Below are 22,488 nucleotides of genomic sequence, written 5' to 3' on the forward strand. Positions count from 1 at the left end.
GTGGGTCAGCATTTGGAAGCAAAACGATTGAGCAGGCACAGCCCTATCTTCACAAAATTGTCTTTATTTTAGAATACTTGTAAAAAAAGGCAGCAAAACCCTACATTTTTGCTTTTTACAATTTTCATAATTGGTTCCTTGGGCGAGCTCTACTTGAGACAGACAGCACAAGCTGAACTAAGTCAAAATACCATTCTGAAGGAGCAGAACAGTACATTAAAAATGCAGCACTCTGGTATCCCATTACTGCACACCAGCTGAATGTCTCACAGGTAGACTTGAAATAAACAACTGTTGGCAAACTTTTAAATTCTATTAGCTGAGTCTTCAACGTCTTTTTGTTATACAGTTATGTTATAGAACTCAATACAGTGAAATTACAATTATCCATTATAGTCTTAATATGGGAATTATTTAAAACAGTGGTTTTTTGGAGAGAAATATTAAAGTAACAATACTGTTAGCAAATCCATGTTCTAAGGCACACTTGCATTTATATCCAGGAGTAAAACCTCACAAAGATGCAGACTTTGACCTACTGTATTTTTTGTAATACTATAGTCTACTCTATCTGTTAAATGGCTATCTATTCTCCTTGCAGTATGCTGCAGGCACCATATTACCCTATGTTGATGAGACCATCTCCTGATAGCACAGAAGTGCAGATTTTCACAAGTTATAGTTCATTTGCTAGATGACATATCGTGTATTCAGAAATACAGTGGGTATACAACAAGATGTATAATGTACTGTGTATAACCCTAAATATAATCCACTATACTGAATGCATGTTACATGCCAAAATACTACAAAATCTACACTGCCAGTGAGACTGAGAGAAGCGGGATTGTTTACTGTTGATATATATTGATGCTGCAACATTTTCCTGGCTATTCTAAACTGCAGCACTTCTTCCTGGGTGGAAGGAAGGTAAACTTGTCCAGCCTCCTGCTCAGAACAACAGTGCTCCCAACACCAGATCAGGTCAGTCATGGCTCAGACTAGTCAGGAGTTGAAAAATGTCCAGCAATGGAGAGTTCACTAGCTTGCATTAAGGATCTACCTCAGTACTGCCCTACCCTTCAGGTGAAATATTTTTATTCTTTCAGAGAGTTAGAAAAGGAAAAAAAAAAAAAAAAAAAGCAAGCAAGATTCCAGGGCAGTAACAGTTCATCATACCTGGACTGCTGCCAGCAGTAAAGCAGACAAAGCTGAAGCTCACTAAGTTAGCAAAATGCTATTCTGAAAGATAAGACTGAAGTATACTTAATGAGGGTAGTAACAATTCTGGCCACAGGAAAATAATTTGCTGTCCTTTCTGTCATGGAGTATGACTAAGTCCATTACTAGAAAATTTTAAAGTTTTTAGTAATTCAGAAGAATAAAACCACCTAAATTCTAAAACTATGGGTGCTTTGTCCAAAAAGCGGAAAAATACAAAACAAAACAAACAAACCAACAAAAAAAAAAAAAAAAAAAAAAAAAAACCACAAAACAAAACAAAAAACAAATAGCTTTGAATTTCTATTCAAGTCAATACCTTACAATATTGATGGCATAAAAATATTTATTATTATTTATTTTTATTTCTATTATTGCAGAAATGAGCAACTGCTTAAAAGATTTCATGCTTTCAAACATCTCAAAAGCTTGTATTTCAGTGCTTGACAATGACAAAGTAAGACAAATAGGACACAATCACAATAGTGCAGAATAGTTAGTCCCAGTCACCCTAGAATAGATGGCTCTTTGGTCTTGCTGTCTGGGTAAGACTACCATTCTGTTAACAAAATTGACATTTGCAGGGACAAAAAAGAAATTAATTCAACAGATTGAACTGGAATATGCAACACAATGTCTACATCACAGCCCTCACTATCCTCTCATAAGGAAGTGGCTGAAATACAGCGTCCTCTTTAATGAACTGCAGCTCAGAACAGAAACAGGGACTGCAGAAGCCACCAGTATGAGCCCTGATAGCAGAGTCAGCATGACTCAGTGCTGCATTCCTGCCGGGAGAGGGCTGATGGGTTCATTAAGCTGTACACAGGATCTCTTCAGATTGCATCACAATGGGTTTACAACTGTGCAAACTAAATCACATTTACTGGCCTAAATCCTTGTTTTAACAGGACAGGAGTGAGTATTGCCTACATTTACTGTGGTCCTCCAGATCACCAGCTGCTACTGCTGCCTGGAACAACAGGGTCAGATTTCAGAGAACTGGTTAGTTATTCCTGTTTGAAAGCACTTAGCCCTCTACTTCTATTTCCATATTATTATTCTAAGCACACAAGGAAGATACTTTATTAAAATATGTTAAAACTTGTCAGAGGTAATCACACTTGAAGCAGAACTAAATTGCCACCATTTGCTTTACATGCACTTTTGATTTAAAAGCTAGTTTTGTTCCTCCTCCTATTGATCTGTGGGCTTTGCTCCATGAACAGAAGAGCTGGTTTCTGCCCCCACCTTGCCAATAAGCACGTAAGAAGTTCTGATTCTTCTGTTTTGAAGTGCCTACCCTACCTGCTCACCTTCATCCATCCCCTTCCTGCTCACTTTTAGTCACATAATCCTGGCTCCCTCAGCTTTGCAGTCAGGCCCTTATAAGCAGCTTATGCTATTATGCATATCCCTGGAAAGAAGAAGTAGCCTTGTGCTGCAGAGGGATGCCTGACTGTCAGGTCAGCAGAAGCCTGGGAGTGAGTTGGGAACATCCTGTGCTAGCAGAAAAAGAGGCAGATTTCAGTTCAGCCAGGCAAGGAGATGGAGACTGCAAGAAGGGGTGCTGACAGTGAGGTTTCTCTACCTCCCCATGAAGTGCCTCCAGCAGCAGCAGCAGCAGCAGCAGGAGCAGGAGCAGGTGATGGAGCTGCCTGCCCAGCACCAGCAAAATCTGGCTGAAGATCCAAAAGATCACTGGATGGTTTGGAAGAGCTGCCAAGAAAAGGAAGAGACACATTAAATACTGGAGGAATGTGTATCAATTTTTTAAAAAACATCATGGCTGGATTAAGGAATCAACCTTAGTTTGAATGAAATAGAGACCTTTTTTTTCAGGCTTTAGGATTAGAGCACTGGCCATAAGCACCTCTAGTATAGTGAGTCCCAAGGATATGCCACAACCCAGGATGAGAACCTTAACTTACTTCCATTTCCTGATAATGGCATTGCAACAGATGTGGGAGACTTAAAATTCTTTAAAAAAAAACCCAAATAACCTAACAAAAGAATCCCAAAGTCCAACCCAAACCCAACTAACCAAACCAAAAGAAACACCACCACAACATCCAAAAGAAAAAATGCAAAATTCCAGGTGGTCCCTAAAAACAGAGAAAATAACTGTTGTGACTGAAACCAGCACCATTCTACTTCCATACTTCATCATGCCATGTCAGAAAGCAATAAACCTGCATTTCCAGGCTATGAACTTTAGGTAGAAGAGACCTGGCAAAACTTCAGTGGGTTAAGCCAGTCAGGTATTTACTTAGGAAACCAGATCTTGTTCATCTAGAACATTTAAATAACAAACAAGAGAGGCTCTTTCTTCAATGAAGTTCTTCACTTGACACTTAAATTAGTTACATCTTACAGACTTTTGGTTCAAGCTTAAGAGTTTTTGCATCTCTAGAGTTCAATCACTTCTGCTCTTTACAATGAGAAAAAGTGCTTTATTCTGTTTTTGAGCTGAAAGCAAGATTCAGATTTTTCTCATTGGTAAAATGTTTATTTTTTATTTTAATCTTCAGAAGTTCATTATCTTTGTGTTTCATTATCTGATTTGAAAAGAGAAAAAGGGAATATTAATTCAGCAGTTTTAGAAAGAGAATTCTGAAGGTCAGCAAATATTACTCTGCACTTGCATATTACTTCAGTCTATACAATTAGAAGTTTCTGTACAGCATTTTTTGTGGCTTTTTGGGTGTTTTTTGTTGTTTGTTTGTTTGTTTCTGTTTTATTGGGTTAGAGTTTATTTGTGATCTATACTGGTTTTCCCTTTGAAAACAGATGTAAACTACCTGTAAAATAAGCAAAGTCTTTTATGCAAGCCTCCTTTTACAAGTATGACTTTGGTACCTACATCAAGCTCAGTAATTCAAATACACTTTTTTTAACTTACCTGACTGGAGCAGCTGTAGATGAAGTTGCAAAAAGATCGACTGGAGGAGATGTATCAATAGTTTTTGCTGGAGTAGAACTAGGAGATGTAACAGTTGTGGCTGGGGAAGACTGGAGAAATATTTTAAATATACATTGAATGTACCAGCATTTCTCCCTAACCAACTCATGCACAGATGCACATACTTTAAAAACCCAAATTTGACATCAGGTCATTTTATTGTGAGCTGTTTTCTTCTCTGAAAGAATTTAAGGAAGACTGGGCTAAGTTTTCAGATGATGGTAGAGCTGAGAAACCTCACAGTGACTCCAAAAAAGGAAAAGTGTTTCTACAAGGTTTATTCTAAAGGAGTTGGTTCTATAACTGTCAGACTCTTCATTTTGTCTATGGAACAAAATAGTTGTTTTTCCACAACAGCACCTCAGTACTCCAACCACAGAAATGGTGAGAGAAGTGATTAGAAACTAGTTAGAAACTAGTTAAAAGTGTGTTTGTAAACCTTCAGAAGAGAGATTAAAGAGCCATCAACAGTGCTGAAGGTTAAATCCTTGGGAAGATAAAAAAGACAGCTCATCCTATGACTTTGCTTCATTAGCTGCTCCAATTCTGGATAAAGATACTTCAAGTATGGCAAGGACAGACACCCAGAAGAGTCTATTGCAACTCCTCTGTGAACTTGAAGACTCAAGTTACCTTGCAGAGTGTCAATTTAATTCTAAAAGATACTGTAAGCTTTGGTACAGCATCTCACATGCTAGAGAGATCCTTTTCCTAACAACTGAAAACAAGTCCTAATTTTAGTATTTTTTGCTATTCTGACCACTTCCAAGAAGGAAAAAAATGGCAAATTTGAAGAGATTTTCTCCTGAGCTCTTCTACTGCCATCCCAACATCATAATCTAGCAGATGGATGTAAGCTTTCTAGACTCTCCTCAAAGCTTCAGTAACTTTGAGACTATAATGGTCCCAATTCCTCATCAAGGAAGATGTGGTTAAAGCTGTAAGAACACTTTCTGTGTCATCATGCAGTTCTCACCAGCTGCTCTTCTATTAAACAGCAGAGTTGTGGGGGTTACATTTTGTTGGTTTTGTTGTGGTTTTTTTTTAGTAAAGGGCTTTTCAGCAAGAAATGTAAGAGTTTTCTCTAGAATCAAGCATTGAACCCTCTGTATTAGATTCAGAAGATTTTATTGAGTTTTTCCTCCACAACACCCATTATGAGACACTGCTATGGCACCTGGCAATGCTCCAGGGATACCAGGAGCTACTATTACTAACACCATAAAGCTCATTAGTTTATCTGACACTCAAACCAAGGCATTTTCACTGGCAACTTCTGCTTTAAATAAAGGTCAGCAGTCTCACTAATGAAGGTCATTTCTGAAACTAGATATATTGGATGAAAATGTCTTCCTTTCTTCCTGGCTCTTCACATGATTAAAAGAGTCAGAACTTCCTCCTAAAAAGCTGTGGAGGGAGTGAAGGATTTGAAGGAGAAATACCCTGCAGCAAGTTTCTTGATGACATGAGAATTAAGGTGGAATGAAAGAAAAAAAAAAAAAAAAAGGGTGAAATAAAAATATGTGTATCTTATGCTTTCACAAGGAGCAATCATCACATCTAGGTGAAGTTCCTGAGCATCCTAACTAGTACAATCACAGCAGCCCTTCAGATCAGTGACACACTCTTATGGAGCCACTATTTATAAAGCCACTAAAAGATAAAATTTTGTCAATTAGGTGGCAAAGTCTAAAAAGTAGAGTAAGAGATGGAAATTTAACTCCTTACAATGTTCTAAATCATACCACCTGAACAAGAATTATTCAGCATAGCAACTGGCAGTATTTACCTTGCTCAGAGGAGAAGGAGCCCCAGATCTAGAAAAAAAAGGGGGTTTTCAGATAAGTACAGCTCTGAAACTATGTTTTTGGTCATCAAAACTCCTTCAAAACCTAAGCATGAAAGCTTTCTGAAGATCTCTTCAATTGCATGCCCTATACATTTCTCAAACTTCCCATGTGCCACTTTAGACAAGAAATGCAAATTTTACTTCAAATCTTAAATTAATCTTTTAAGCTAACTGGCATCACAGGATTATTCTGCCTCTTAAATAAGCTCTACTAAATGGAGGAAATGTAGAGTTGCATGCAAATATCTTGCTCTGGGGACTACAGGATCCAGCAGGAAATAGTTACTGGGGCAAGATGTCACCACATTAGAAAACCATGCAACAGCAGCAGAACACCACCAATACCAAAGCAGTTATCTAACATAAGTCTTCTGAGGATGTGTCAGCAAATTTTCAAAGTCTACTTTCTTTTCAAGAAAGTCAGGGTTACTTGAAAATAACTACATTTAAAAGTATGAAAACAGTGAGTTGGAAAGTTCAAGCTGAAAGTTCTCCCACATGCACAAAAATCACACTAACAGTAACTGACAGAGCCTTAATCATAACTTAAAATGCACGTCAGTGCATTTGTTTGCTTTCATTATGAGGTATGAAAATACTGCTAAAATATTTTTAGAGCTGCTTTGATCTAAGAGATGAAAGGAGGAGTTGGAGATGAAGCTGCACCAGTATTGAACTAGCATCCACCCCATAAGTTGAATTGGATAAATCCTAGGAACTGTAGAACAGAAGATTTCCAGATCTTCTAATCACAGAAATGACAAAAAAGTAACTTAATGACTAAATACAAAAGCAAAGAACAGCTAAGCTCAACTCAAGGAAAATATCTATTTCTAAGTGTTCAAGAAAATCTTTTAAAAATACACATAACCATGCCCGCAAGCAAGTGACATGTAAAGGTATGTACTCACCCTTCACTAAATTGCAAGGATAGCAACAGTAAAAGAGAAAACAGAGGTTTAGCTTAATACTTCCTGGACTTACCCATGGCAAGTATCTAGTATGAAGATGCAAAACCATTAGAAAAGAAATAGATTCTGATGATAAAAGCCTTAGCAGCACGCAAACCCAGTTTCTTGTGTTTTTTTCTCTAGTAATTTTAGTTAAATTTGGAAAGTGTCTAGTTGTTCTGTGTGTTTCCCACACCATCATTAATTAAGGAAAAGTTTGTCATTAAGATGACTTTGCAAAGGAAAGGAAAAGCCTTGTCTTATTTTTTAGCTAAATGACACAAAAGGAGGTTGGGAGAGGCAAACCTAAACATTAATCTCATACTGTCTCTATTATGCCTAGATAAATGGTACCACACATATACCTACTTGTTGCCAGGTTTTTTTCCTTCCAGTGAGTTTAGATGTTGCTCAAGGGTCTCCATGAGACTGCTGGGAGCCTTGAAAGCAAAAAGAAAGGTACACAGCTCAATGTACTGTAGTGATCTAATCACACTTTGAAATCCAGCATCAACTTCCCTGAAGTCCATGATGTGTGTGCTCATGCAGTTACTTTATTTACATCAGTGGGGAACAGTGGATTTCCTTGCTAGGAGTATTCAGGCAAAGCCTATTTTTAAAAATATTTTATTGCATCCAAACTTGCAGAGGGAAAATGTTTACCTCCACTATGCAGCACCTGAAGCCTAAATCCAGGATGTGCTGCTCATCATGCTTTTAATCAGTGTTAAACATTGACAGCACAGGCATACAAGGCTTGATTTTAAGATTCGTGGGTTCAAGGTCACACTTTCAGTTTTGCTTGTAGTCAGACCCTCCAACACCTCTTTCATGACCAGAGGGTTAGAAAGCATTTGCAGTCTAAACAAAACAAATCCTTTCCAATGCCCCCAGAAGGAGCTACCTTTGGCTCAAGACTCCCAGCATCACAAAACCTGCTCTCAAAATGGTACCCCAGCACAGGTTACTGTGCAGCTAGCTTGAAGTGCAGAAAGACTGCTCTTTTAGACATCTAAAAAAAAAAAAACCTAGGCTTTTACAGGCATCCCTGATCTTAGGTTTTATTTTAAGCAACCTTTTTGTGGTCAGCAGCCAATACCCACAGGCACTAGCTGTTACAATGGCAGACAGGAAAAGAAGTTGTAAATGCACACTGGGCTTAGTATAAAAATAGAGACTGGATAGGCAGACTCAGAAGATCAACAAGCAGGGAAGGAACACTTGAGAGACACAGTAGCTTATAATAATTGAATATTTCATCAAGGTTACAAGTTCATCAGTTCATCAGTCTCTAAACAGGGAGTTCTCCTTATCAGTCTCTTTCAGATCAACCACAATTCCTGACAGCAATATCGGTGATGTTTTTAATAAATAATATCATTGATTTCAGTGCAGACATAATTATCAAACATGCTTGGGAACAGCCTATTCACTGCTCCTATACTGAAAAACCAGCTGGCTGGGTGAATCAGATATTTCAGGATGCATAGCACCTGCTATTACCAATGCACAGTTGTGTACTTGCAGTGCCTACATATTGATTTCAGCATTAAAACCAGTAACTTAACACATCCAGAAATTTAAAACACTCAAAATAATCTTAAATGACAGATTGAGTTTAAATACATCCTACACATATAAGCACATATTTAAGACATCTTGACCTTGCTGCTTTAACAGGCATATTTATTAACTTTCAATTCATTTGGGCATAATAAGAATTGGTTAAACACAAGTGACCTAGTTATAAGAATTCTTCAGGAAAAGTAAAGCAAACTAAAAAATCCAGATAGATTCAAGCTTTTACATATTTAAAAAGACTATATTGTAATATACACGTTGTGAAACTTTAACACATAAGTAAAAGCTATGTTTAAAAAAAAATTAAAAAAAGATTGCATGATTTTCTGTTACCAATTACCTCCAGACATTTTAGATAGCTTTCCAATATATTAGTCAAAGGTTTCTTAAAAACCAGCAAGGTTTTAAAAAAACTTAGCTATCAAACAGAATTCAGAGAAGAAGCTTCAGAAAATTTCTACCCAGACAGAACAATTCAGAAAGGAAATACTATCTGGTACCCAATTTGCAACACTGAACATCACTTAATTACTTCTAGATACTGCTTTAACATTAGGTAATCTATCTAATATTGGATAATCCAGCATTGTGCTGGAACCTTAGATATGGGTTCCCCACTAGCTACTAAGGTCAAAACCGTCATAGTTTAGGAAATGCTAGTAAACAAAAATGAGCCAAGGTTTTTAGCTGCTAAGATGCCTTCTCTGCCTCCAAAACTTTGCAGCCAAACTACAAAGTCCAAAGATGACAATTATCAGCTTGTATTACAATACTGGGAGCACTTGTCTAGATTTACAGAGTATATACACATGGAGTGTCAACACAACCAACTTCTTGCAGAATACTCCCAACTATTGCCATGGCTTGCTATAGGAATTTAGGTATACCACTGATACTACATAGAATTGAGTACTAATTGTTAGCTGAAATTCAGTTTTATTGTTCACCTTTTATTTATTTCTCCCTGAAATATGCTGTCAAGATCTTACACATGGGCTATACAGCATGTTTCAGGCTCGCTTTAGCAAGTGAGTCCCAAGCAGCCTTTGGGAGAATACAGCTGTGAGGGACTACCTGAGAAGACTGAAGAGGTCAGGAAGTTTGATTAGATGACCATTGTAGACCCCTTCTTTCCAAAAGAACTGTTGTATTTTAAAGTGCTGGCTCATGGGGTGGAAGAAACCACCTGGCAGCAGTAACTAAGGTGCTGCTGAGCAACTGCATCACTGACTGATGATGCAGAACAGGCTGGCACAACACAAGCAGAAAGCAGAAAGCAGTGCCACAGAAATCTATAAAGTATATTTCATTAACTGGGTTGCAGGTGATTTCTCCTGGTTTAAGGACTTAGTTCATCCCTGACTGTGTTAAAAAAGACTCCCTGAGGTACAGAGCTAGGGGAAGATACTATGTCAGCTATTTCAAGATTAGGTCTGATATTGCACATGCTGCTTTTCTCTGCTGAAAGAGTGGTTGGACTTTATAGCCCCATCGTATCTGAAACCCACAAAGATAAATAATCTCCACCTTCTCATAAGGTCTCACTTTCAGAATTCTGAAGTGGCATTTAACTTAGAGATACACTATTCTGGTGTGGATTAAAACCAGGCTTTCAAGAGGCTATCAAAAACTGCAGGAAGCTGCTAAGTAGTTTGGGTTGCTCTTCTGTTCCAATTTTACTGGTATCAAAGGTGCCACAGGTGAACTCTTCAGCATGGATCTCCTCTAAGTAGATATCCTTTTCACATTAAACACAAAGCCAGGCACTCAGGCCAATTTGGAAGCGATACTTAAAATGGACCAGCAGCTACAGCATGGTAGGTGGCATAACTTCACCAATGTTTGCATTCCTGATGTGCTTCCCTAATTACAGAACTTTCACTTACTACACAAATCCCAAAAGACTACAAGAGAAGCTTACCTGCGTAAGATCAGGGATATCACCTTTGTCAATTCCAACTTGCTGTGGAGATAAAAGAGTAAAGGTAAAATCTAAATGCATTATTCCACTGCAGCAGGCATTAATTTTGAGTAGAACAGCTCTTCAAGTTATAATGCACCCTGTCTTTAGAAAAATACTACAAAGTTAGAAAAGACATGTCCATCTTTCCAGTAGCTACCTTCAACAACCTGCAGCAGTCTTTTTTTCCCCCCCAGAAATTAAATATCAATTTAAAATAAAAGGATAAGAAAATGGAGCTTGACTTCACACATACCAAACTCATACTCTATACTGAATACACTGGTCATATACCATTGTCTCAGAGGACAGCAAACTAAGGTCTAAGTCTGCAGTCTTCTATTAATAGCCCTGTTGCTTCACACTATGGTTCTTCAGAGTGGCTGTTAGTTCAGCTTTTGCAGAAGAAGAGCAAGCATCTCGTAATCCTGAAGCAGAGTCACTATAACCCCTCTCCAAAAAGCTGACCTGTGTCTCTAAAGTACTCTACTCCCTCAAGTTCAATATTCATATCTGACATTACAAGTCATTAAGGAGTCTGTCAGGCTTCTGCATAGATAAGTGAATTAGCAAAGAAAAAAAATTTTTATTCGGCTCATTACTACTGTCCATTATAATGAAGTATGAAATGTGGAAAATGTGCACCCTGTGCCAAAGAGCCAGCTACCACAAATGAGAGTCCAGCAAAGGAGTTAATTAACCATGTAATATTCCTATTATCCACATAAGAGGATGATAACAAGGAACAAAACTGGGAAAATCTCACATTACAGTTAACTTAATGTTGGCTGTAAAGACTAAAAACACAGACTTAAAAAACCTGCATGCTTCTATTCCCAATTGCTGTATCTTCCTCTAATGTTCAACCCTGTCCTAGAAGCATGCATTTATCATAGCATTTCTCAAAAATACTGGAACATTTGAAGTCATGTCATCTATTAATTTAACCAGGAAAGTTGAGTTTGGCAGCACCATAGAGACAGGTGGAAGTCCTAAGCAGGCTTAACTACAAGACCCAAAGAAGCAGATCCAAGATCCAGATCCACTTGGATGGATCCAGTGGACCCAAGATCCATTGAGACAGATACTTAAAAAGTGCAATTAATATTTTACATTGGTGCAAAAACCAAACCAAACCAACAAAAAAAACCCCAAACCAAACAAAATCACAAAATATTCAAGTACCAGCCTCCAGAAGACTGAAAGCCACTTACCTCTGCAACTTTAAGAAACTCTGATACTCTGGTCATTCGAGTTAGAAAACGTTTGTAGATTTCAAGAGCATCTTTACATTGTCCCTTTTTCATTTCAAAAAATTTCTCTAAAGAAATAATGTGGTAAATTTCAGTTAAGATGTCTTACATTAGATTTTATATCAGCAAGTCTCGTTTTCAGAAAAATCATGTGTCAAGAATATGACACTACATTGACATTTACTACTTGGACATTCATCTAGTGGCATCTCTTGCCTAATATAGTTTAGAAGTTGGGCTTGCTGAGCTGCTAAAGAATTATACAGACCATAAAATTGTACCCCAGCTAACCACAGCACTGTGTGAGATGTCAACCACTTTTTTAATGACTGAAAAGTAAGCAGGTAAAGTAGCCACCCAGCTAAAGTTCAAAGTAATTAAGGATACCTAAACATATACTAATATATGTCTTCTCCAAATTGTCTTCACTCCAAAGAACTGTATTTTTTTCACTTAAGTAGGTCTCTAAAGTCCTTTTATGTCCATTATTAAACATAGCTGCCACGTATTTCAACCCAAACAGGGAAATTTCAACTGCATTTTTATGCCAAACCCATTGTGTCATGCTGGTGATCCCTGCAGGCTGCCTAAGCTTCAGAATATGCTCACAGCCTCCTTTACACTTTGTAGGCTGATGGCAGGTAGGGCTGTGGAGAGGATCCAGTTTTGGCAATCATGCTTTCAGGCAGATCAGGAATGTTATTCAGGAGTGTATTACTTTGTACAAGGCTATCACATAACATTATCACTGTCTACAAATACTTAAAGGAGGTTATAGCCAGGTGAGGGCTGGTCTCTTCTCCCAGGCAACCAGCAAGAGGACACAGCCATAAGCTGTGCCAGGAAGGTTTAGGTTGGACATAAGGAAGAAATCCTTCACAGAAAGGGTGATTAGACATTGGAATGGGCTGCCCAGGGAGGTGGGGGAGTTTAAGGAGAAACTGGATATGGCAGTCAGTGCCATGGTCTAGGTGAGAAGGTGGTGTACAGTCACAGGTTGGACTCAATGATCTCAGAGGTCTTTTCAAACCTAATTGATTCTGTGATATATAACAAAAGAATGTAGGTATCCTAAAAATGCAAAAGCCTCTAACTTTGCAGGACATATTATGTACATTGTACATTTCTTTAAGCACAGAGATGGTCACTATCTTTAAAGTATCAATCTACACACTTTTAAGGACATGTGAAGATCCAGCCTCAGAAGAGCACTAATGTGAGAGGGTACTGCTTAAAATTTTTTCACATTTAAGACTAGAAGAGTAAAGAAAAATGTATCTTTAATGAAGTTAAGTAAAAAACACTGAAGCAGATCTGAAACTGATTTTTCACTCACGTATGGTATGTGAGATAAAAGCCAGGTTACTTACCTAGTAAGTTAATAACCCCATCATTGTAGCAAGCAAAAAGTTTGATGAGATCTTTAAACAGAAGCATGAATGCAGCATTTATGACACCATTTGTCAGTTCATTTGGATGAACCTACAAATAAAATACCAGTTATTTACAAAACAAGTGTCAAATGCAATCAAACATTTTGTCTTACACCAGATATTTGGTGCTGTTATAGAAAGAATCAAGCACTGAAGTTTTCATGCTAAGACACTAAAGCTTTGGTTAGCAGATGAATGATTGCTTTCTTCACCACTCCAAAATAATCCATTGCAGCAGAGGAGTATCCACATCAACAGTAAATATCCTAAGACTTATCTCCTTCACTTATCATGAAGAAGAGGAAGGCAGAAATGCAGTTTACAGTTTTAATGAAATGGACAAAAGATGTCAGTTTACAGCAGAGCTCAACAAACACTGAATAGTCTATGAGATAATGCATTTATCTCATAATGTATGACATAATATATTTAATGTATGACTAATGATGTCAAGATCCTTTCTCACATGAACTTGGGAAGAAAATACATGCTTAGCTATTAAAAGGTCTTTATTTTCTTAACAATACCTCCTCTTCTGAGCACTATCACAATTCCTATGCCATTTAAGGAATGGAAAGCACAATGAGACATGTATTTCAAAGCCTTTTCTCTGAGAGTGGTAGTGGCTCTGCCTTCCACCTCAAAGTGTATCTTGCTGCCCACAAACAACAGAAGAACCAATTTGGCTCCTACAATAACTGATTCCTGTTTTTATCCTTAAGTCAGATAAACAATCCCACCAGCATTCATGACATGAAAAATATATTGTACACACTTATTTCTATGAACAGTCTAGATTAAACTTCAGGCAATTTAGTTCACAGCTGAAAACCAGATGAAGATTTTGAGCAAGTCAAACAACACACATGTGGTATCTTAATGAGGTTTTCCTTCCCCCCAAAAAGAAGTTGGTTGCCAAGAGACAGAAAATAGAGTGTTCAGTCTCCTTGCTTTGTCCATTTCTTCCTCCACACTGATGCAGAAGATGAAACTCCAAGTTCTCTCTCTCCAAAACCAGAAGTACAATCTTTACATTTCATACATATGGGCAAGGGCCATCCTTGGCCACAATACCTCAGTGGGACACTGAAAAGGGGATTTTTTGCCCTCCTAAGGAATGATGAGTAAAGCATTACCTACAAGGTGAAATGTGTTCATTATAATGCATCATTTATAAGTCACTGCCCAGTGTAAATACTAAGTCAGCTTCAATACATACATCAAATTCAAGTAGTGCATCGATTTGTTCCTGTAATATTGGCATACTCTTCAGCAGCTTTTCAGGAGCCATTGTTCTCATTACACCTTCAGCTCTGCAAGAGGAAATACAGATTAGAAGCCATGCTGTTTCCTCTCTCCCTTTCCCCAAACTGATCTGTTGTCTAAGATTTATTCTTGAAGCACCTGTAACTCATTTCAAACCATTTCAAAAGCACAGTCTGATTCTCCTGCTCCTCACATCTTCGTGAGAGCTGGCATGAAAAAACCCTTATCCAACTGAGGAAACGTTTTGTGTTAGAGTGATGAACTCAAGAGATTGATCTCTTTATGGAAAGATGACACTGGGAGCTTAAAGGACTAACTAGAAACACTGCCACAGAAGTACTTAGAGAGCTGATACACTTTGTGCACAAAGTTTTTTATTAATAACTTATGCCTATAATAACTATATAACTATCTAATGACAACTCATTGCTGACATGTCCATGGATGTGTAGCATTTCTTAAGTGTCATCCATAGTCTTATAGCAGACCTTAAGCATGATCATTTTTATCTCTGATTATGACTAACTTATTATGGTCTGCACAACCATCATTATGTATTGCCCTGTTTTGGCTGCAGATAGGTATATATGTGCAGACTGGAAATGCATACCACCATTCTTACTTATTTTATGCTTTATTCTGAGGCAGCACACCTTGTTCTGAGCACCAGAAATAACAGGCATAGAAAGCCTTTCCAGGAATTCAGAGCAAGGCAGGAACAGTGGAATCCTCAGCAGCCCAAATTTAACTTTATTTAACATCAAGCGCTCAAGAGTGAACTTGTATGGCCCCCACTAAGAGAATGACATCCAGCTACACAGCAAAGCTGCCATGGCAGACCCTGCACTTTCTGGCTCTTTGAGAAGCAGCAGACAACAGCCTGGTAGTGATGCCTGCACTAACAGGTCAGAATCCCAAGCTGCAGAACACACCAGAACTGCCAGAAAGATCCTGCATGCAACTCATGATTAGCAGAGCATCTTTACTGTGCACTCTGTTAAGCTGCACCTTCAGTGGGCGTTAAGCATCTTGCTGTGCCAACTGTGCTTCAAGAGAGCATCTAGAGCCCTCAAAGTCCCAGTAAGAGGAGTTAGAGACCAGAGGAGTATTCTCATAAATACCGACACACTACTCTGGGCTGGGTCAGCTGGTTTTTTAACACAGTTCTTGCAGGAAATGAAACCAGCAGTTTACAACCTTATTTTGTTCAGTTTATAACTGCTCTGTTGCCTGCTAAGAACTTCAGGCATTCATTTTGGGCTTTGTTTGCAATCAGTCATCTTTCTTAGGGAAAGTGACTGGAGAGCAATGAAACATAGTTTCAGAGATTTTCCTTCCCCAAATCCTAAGCACAGTCTCACTGCAATAAAATTTAATTAGGGTAAGAGTTAAACCTAGCACTAAAAGCTCCAGTTTCACAAGGCACCTTATTTTGGTCTTCAATATTTGTTTTCTACCCAGTCTTTCCTCTCATCTTTGGGCAATTTTTAACCAATTATAAGTACTTTAAAAATCAGGTTTTTCATTGTAGTTACACAAAGCATATAACAACAGTGTTACTGAGAAACCAAAACTAAATGTAATGCCACAAATAAGATTTTCATGGGTCAGACAACCTTATTTATTTATGTATCTGAACTTTGCTTACCCTTTCTTCACTCTTGCAAAGTCAAATGCCATTTGCCTGTAGGAAAATGCTTTTTCATTCAAGTATCTACTATAACGTCTTATGAAGGTGGACATGTCATAACCTGCAAAAAACAGTTTCACATTTTGTATTTAATTTTCATGCTTGTTGGGAAGTTCTTTAGTAAACAATAAGATACAGCCAATAGACCCCAAGATCCTGTGATTTCTGATTCACATGCATCAGAAGATATCTTTCATCTTCTGAAGAAAAATCAGTAGTGGCACACCAAAACAATCCACCACTGTCCTCTGTTTCCAACAGATTAATGCAATGCACCAGTGGCAGGGTTCTGGGGGAAACCTGCTAGAGGCCCCTACATAGTTGTGGGGTAACATTACTTGATGGCCAAAAAGTTACCCCACTATTAACAGGGAAAAATACCAATTTAACAAAAATTTTTTGCTGAACTGGTACATGACTTCCAGGACAAAGCTCAAGTTCAACTTAAACACTCCTGATGTTTCATGGATGCTAGGCACTCCAACTCTCACATGGACCTTCAAAATTCCCCTGACTTGGTTTACCAGAACAAAGAAATCATGATGGCATCCACAGAGATTACTGCCTTCCTTGAACTGCTACACCAGAAACACTCATGGCACATAATACTGTACAAGGTGCCTCAAACTTCAGTGACTTTCAAGCCCATGATATCTGAGCAGTTAGTTTCTTCCTCTAAGTCACAGAAATATGCACAGAAGGAAACTCATCTTCCTCTTCAATTCAGGTCCCTTTTTGCTACCTTTCTAAAAATCCACACTGCTCCATTTAGTCATTCACTATATTTTCCCTTAATATCTCTCACTATTAAGTATCCCTGCCAACTCAAACATAGCACTACCAAATCTGTTGCCTCATTGTCTATGATACACAGTGTATTATCTGTGAAATGGCAATTTAAGTTTAAAGAAAGTAGTGAAGAACACAAATGTATGGCTTTAACAGAATTAATTGCTGCCAAACACAGGTGTCTTCGAGCATACACATACACACATATAACATATTTAGCTTAGATGAACACACTGTTACTATTCATTTAGCTTTGTTCCTTCTGTTACCACATCTAAAAAATGCTAAACTTTTTTTGGTGTCACATGTCTGCATTGAGAGATGAAATAATGTGGCATTGCTTTGAATTTGCCCCTTATTGTAGCATGTCTGCAGTCTGCATACAATTTACAAATATTCTCTGACAGCTGAAGAATTATATTTTCCTCTTTTCTGCTAGAACTACCATGAAACAAGCTTTTCCTCTGTAAATTGAGGGCACAGGAAAATTCACTAAAATTTCCAGAGGGAAAAGTAGAAAAGCAGGCTTTTAAGATTCAGAGGGAACAAGTCCTTAATTTCTGCCCAGACCTTTCTAAATTCATTACTCAAATCAAATCAAAACCAACCAGTTCCTTTGGTGCCAACAGCCCTACCATTAAGAAGTTATAGACAATGCCTAAAAAGCATTAAAAAGCACTAAAGTGTCCCCAAGCAACCAAATTACCATTTAAGACTGAGTAAAACCCAAAAAACTAAATGGAAAGTTTTCTATTTCAAATTTTAACACCCATAAGAGCTAAGGAAATAGCTGAGATTTCAACCAGCCTAGATTTTAACCAGCACTTAAAGGATTTGCACAGTTTCGCTTTTTGAATAAAAATATGTCAGGAGATGAGAAATATTTTTCTGAAGTTGTTCATCAGTTCACTTGTGCTCCTGTATTTATTAAGTACTTATAAAAAGGCTTCAGTAGCACATTTTTATATTATTTATATCTTATGAATTAAGGAGCAAATTAACAATAGTATCTTATTTAAAATCTTGTTAAGATTATAGACATAAGTAGGCTTACCATGAGATCCACTTTTGTCCAGAAAATTGCTGAGATTGAACAATGTGTTTCTAGATGCCAAGTACTGAATAAATCTCTGCAACAGAAAGTAATTTTTCTTATCACAGGCTGTATCTGAAGGCTTTGTACCTTCTAGCAGCAAGATTACCAGTCTACTTTCAGCATACAATATGAAACCACTCATTTTTAGCCCACAATACCTTCCCCAAAACACTTTGTCCATTCAGATTAACTACTTTTAGTCAGAATCTCTAATAAATATTCCATTGCATATATAAAAAATAGATTATGCACAAAACACAAAATATATTGTGAAAGGAGCAATAAAATGTTTAATTCCCAGGGATTTGAGGGTGCTCAAGATTTATCTGCTTACAAAGCACATATCCAGGCTAGTCCCAGACTTCTCAATCCAGCAGCCCTCAGTTTCAGCCAAGCTAAGGGCCTGTTTTAAAAACAAGCAAAGCCCCTCATCAAATACAGGGACTAACAGCCTGAAAGAGTTAGAGAAATCAGATGAGAAAATTGACCAAAACTTGGAATGGAAAAATAGGAGTAAGAATTTACACAGTGAGAAGTTCATTGCATGAAAACACTTTATATACAGCTAGGGAGGAATTGTTTCACAGTCATACTGAAGTTCTTTAAATGTGCTGTCTCTTTTTATGCAGACACACCTGTCTATACAGGTCAATAAAGAGCAAGGATAAGGAGAACTTGATCTAAAAGGCTATCAAGTTAAATTTACAGCTCTAGGAAGATTTTAACACTCATGCAGAGAAGGCAATTATTTGGATGGCAATATTCATGTGCCAGAACATCAACTTTAACCTTAGTCAAAAAATCCCACATAGTGCTTAATATTGTGTGGCTGTTTTCAGATTCAGCACATAAATTGTCAGCATCCTGGCACAGGCTGCATCTTGGTCTTATGGTTTCATGAATGGAGAGACAGTTAAACAGTCCAACTCTGTTGTTAACAGCAAGTTTTCTCTTCATCAAGAATCATTCTTGCCCTTTGTTCTCAGGTTCTTTCTGGCTCAGACAAGACACCTCTGCACTGCTAACACTTCTGGCTCAGAGTGTGTTCAGTGCCAAGGTGGCCTTGAGAGAGCTGTTCTCACTTACCTCATTGCCATGGACCATTAGATGATGTGTGGTGACTAAGGCTTTGAATACGACCACCCAGCTACTATTTGTTGCTCGCTCAAAAAGCGTATCAGCCATCTGAGGGATATTCACGTTGGTTTCATTAGTTGCTTGGATCAAGTCTGCAGGAGAGAGAAAAGGAAGGTGTTAGGTGCTACAAGTATGGTAAAAAAGTTTGCAGCATGGCCAAGTTCTCAGACCACCAGGCTCCAGGCCCTGGTTGTGGCAAAGAGGAAGTTCAGTGATTACATTCCACATTAAAAAAAAAAAAAGAAAAAAAAAGAAACAAAAACACCACCACCACCAAAAAACCCAAACTGAGATTATATTAGTACATACTGACAGTGGTCTAACTCTTTCATCCAACAATAACAGTTTTCCAACAATTCTGTCCCAAACTATGACCAAACATTTCTCCATCTTTATCCCAGATGAAGTCAGGGTGCACAACACCATATCACTTTACTGCTTGCAGGTGTTTAAGTTAATTGTCTCAGTTCATTACCTCTGGGTTAGAGAATTAAGTACTACTGAATTCTGAATTTACAGGTAACATGTCAAGTACACTGAACCCAGTCACATCAGAAAAAAGAGGCATCACCAGAAACAGATATTCTGTCATCCCAGAGGGTGCTCTAATCAGCAAGCTCCAGCACACCTCCTAGTTTCTACAGACCCAGAAAGCAGAGGAGTGTGTTCAGGCATGCATTAAGACCTCTCCAACAGCAAAAAGGAACACAAGGAATGACATTAGTTTGTACTGAAGCAACTGCACCTTACATAGAAGAAGTCAGACATTAGACTGTCTCAGGGAAAAACAATAACCTGCAGCTTGGTGTCCTGTACATTAAGAATATGCAAACTTGCACACAAGAGTGCATGAAATGAAGGCAAGCAGTTAAATCATAAACAGCAGGGCAGCACTATCCTCTACATCCCACAGGATCTGTGATTTACTACATCCCCTGTTATCTACTGACCCAAGTTAGGCAGCCAACAATTACCTTCTACAAGCCATCACCTATTTTTGAGACACAGCTGGAAAATGCATACTGCAACTGCATGCCCAAAACCTGTGTGGGGCCAGACACAGCCCCAGCAAGACTCAAGGAGATGACTTCATGCAACATGAAGAGCACAAAACACAGACCTAATTGTAGGGCTGATGATTAAAATTTGAAGACCTAAGCAGAAAAAATGGAAAAGTTTAACTACTAGACTAAGCATTATCTGAAATTAAAATACTCATCTTTTACTTTCCCTCAGAGAAATCATTGTTAATGATTTCTTCCCCACCTCCAGACTAGAAATTTTCCTCCAACTGTTCAAGTCATTCAGTGATGACAGATATTCTACCTCAAAATCAGGCAGGATGTTTTGTGACTGATCCTTGCATGCTTAAACTATGTGAGTCTACAGGAGTTCAATTCACCTGGGCAGTAGGGTCAGCACTTGGCAGACTGCCTTTCCCTCCCCTACATAATCCCAAGCAATGGAGAGCATTACTGTTGCTAAGAGTGGAAAGTCAAGGCTCAGCATTAAACTACTGATTCTGCCTTTGCAAGACAGGAAAAGTCCAGAGGACAAATCTGTCTAAATAGATCAATGAGTCACATCAGTGACTGAGACCTACCTGGTGTGTACAGAAACCCACACTGCTGCACCAGAAGCATTCAAAAGTTCAGGTTTTGTTTGTTTGGTTGGTTTGTTTCAGTCTTTTAAAAATTCCTGGCACAATCTTTATGGGTTTTTACCTTGTATTACAAAGATTTATTTTATATAAGATCCAAGAAATCTCTAGCTCACAGTCACAAGCTTGGGAAAACCATAGTGCTTGCTTGCATACAAAATTGTCTATTGTATGGGCATAAAAGCTGCAAGTTGTCCTCAGTTTCAGGCAAGGGGAATGATTTTCTGGGATGATACAGGAGACAAAAATTATGTGATCCATTTGCCATATTTGAATTGAAAATGTATATTGTCATGGCATTTTTTTGTCTTGGTTATGGAAGTTGGGTTTGAAGTTTTTTGCAAACACCTTCTGAAATGTGGTTACTTTTATAACCTCAGTAATACTACCCCTGAAGGAGGCAGCTCTGCAGACAAAGTGTTATAGCAGCAAAGCCATACTATTGAATGACAGCAGTTCAAGATCACAGAGCTCCAAGAATTCTCCTTGATCTTGTGGAACAAACAGGCCAGTGATCTTTTATTCTCTACTGCTGATTAATGCATTACATTAGTAATGCATTAGTAAAGACAGTGGTTTGTAAAAGCCTAGAAGCAAGTCACAAGTGCCTTACTCACTGTTTACCCCACTCAGAGATTTTACTGCAGGTGACAGCATTTGTCTTATTAATATAAGGAAATACATCAAATTTGTAAGCTTTCAGTCTTGGGCTTCAGTATGTAGATTTCTGTGAAAGAGGGACACTATAAATTGTGTATTCCATTGGTGCACTTTAGGTAATGAAACCTCAGAGGAGCCCACCCACAGAAATGCTGGCAATGGAGACAACAAGGCACTGCTGCATGATGCACCAGCACTGCTTCTGAAGTCACTCAGTCATTTCTGTCTCCTCTCCAAACTGCTGGAGGGTACAGCATCTCAGTCTGCAGCTCTGAATGTTTTAGGACATGAGTAATTATAGTGTGCAAAACAGAGAGGCATGATTAAAATTAAGTCTACTACTTTCAGTGCACAGAAAAGAATTAAACCATGCATGAAGATGTCACTTGTCATCTGAGGCCAGAAAAAGGAGATTGGGGGTGGGGGGATAATTCTTGCAGAGCTGTTTCCTATTTAGTCACACCACAAAGATAAGGTATTCAAATTTCCTGGGTTTCTTTTCCCAGTGCCAGAGAGTCTCAGCTTCACCAGCAACCATCAGCATCTGGAATGAAGCACCAGCACAGCTAACTTTAAGAAACTGAGAAGCCGAGTTTGATGGCTAAGCTGAATTTTAAAGTAAGAGTTGGAAAAATTAATTTTACTTTAATGTGGCAAGGAAGAACAGATAAAAAGAAAAAGAAATCGTATGCAGGAAAAAAAAATCTAGAAACTACATTTTCAAAATATACAGCTTCAGACATTTGCTGGGTGGACAAGAGATAATAAGGCTTAGTATTCCAAGGATATCACATGTACATTTGCTAATACAAAAGAGTTAATATTAATAAGCAACAGATAAAGAACCCAACAGAAACCACATGAAGCAATCTTGCAAAGTCGATTCCATTTGGGGAACACACAAGTAGGGCAAACAAGGATTAAAGGCACCTTCCTGAAGAAGTTTCTGCTACTCCTTCTGAAAGTACTGCCTACTTTCTG

The 22,488-nt window shown here is 38.2% G+C and overlaps 1 protein-coding gene across 5 annotated transcripts in view; it reads right to left on the reverse strand.

The window, feature by feature from the left end:
• SNAP91 (synaptosome associated protein 91) overlaps positions 1–22,488 on the reverse strand; it is a 63,331-nt gene that overhangs the window by 25,163 nt on the left and 15,680 nt on the right. For all 5 annotated transcript variants that reach the window (XM_056488164.1, XM_056488166.1, XM_056488165.1 and 2 more), the window contains exons 3-13: positions 19,137–19,279; positions 18,009–18,084; positions 16,124–16,226; positions 14,429–14,522; positions 13,147–13,258; positions 11,738–11,844; positions 10,485–10,526; positions 7,352–7,422; positions 5,973–6,000; positions 4,124–4,233; positions 2,813–2,940 (exon numbers count right to left, since the gene is read on the reverse strand). In XM_056488164.1, coding sequence (XP_056344139.1) covers positions 2,813–2,940; positions 4,124–4,233; positions 5,973–6,000; positions 7,352–7,422; positions 10,485–10,526; positions 11,738–11,844; positions 13,147–13,258; positions 14,429–14,522; positions 16,124–16,226; positions 18,009–18,084; positions 19,137–19,279 — 1,014 coding nt within the window. The remainder of the gene's footprint in view (positions 1–2,812; positions 2,941–4,123; positions 4,234–5,972; positions 6,001–7,351; positions 7,423–10,484; positions 10,527–11,737; positions 11,845–13,146; positions 13,259–14,428; positions 14,523–16,123; positions 16,227–18,008; positions 18,085–19,136; positions 19,280–22,488) is intronic.

The sequence above is a fragment of the Oenanthe melanoleuca genome, chromosome 3 (genome assembly GCF_029582105.1).
Source record: "Oenanthe melanoleuca isolate GR-GAL-2019-014 chromosome 3, OMel1.0, whole genome shotgun sequence".
Lineage (NCBI taxonomy): Eukaryota > Metazoa > Chordata > Aves > Passeriformes > Muscicapidae > Oenanthe > Oenanthe melanoleuca.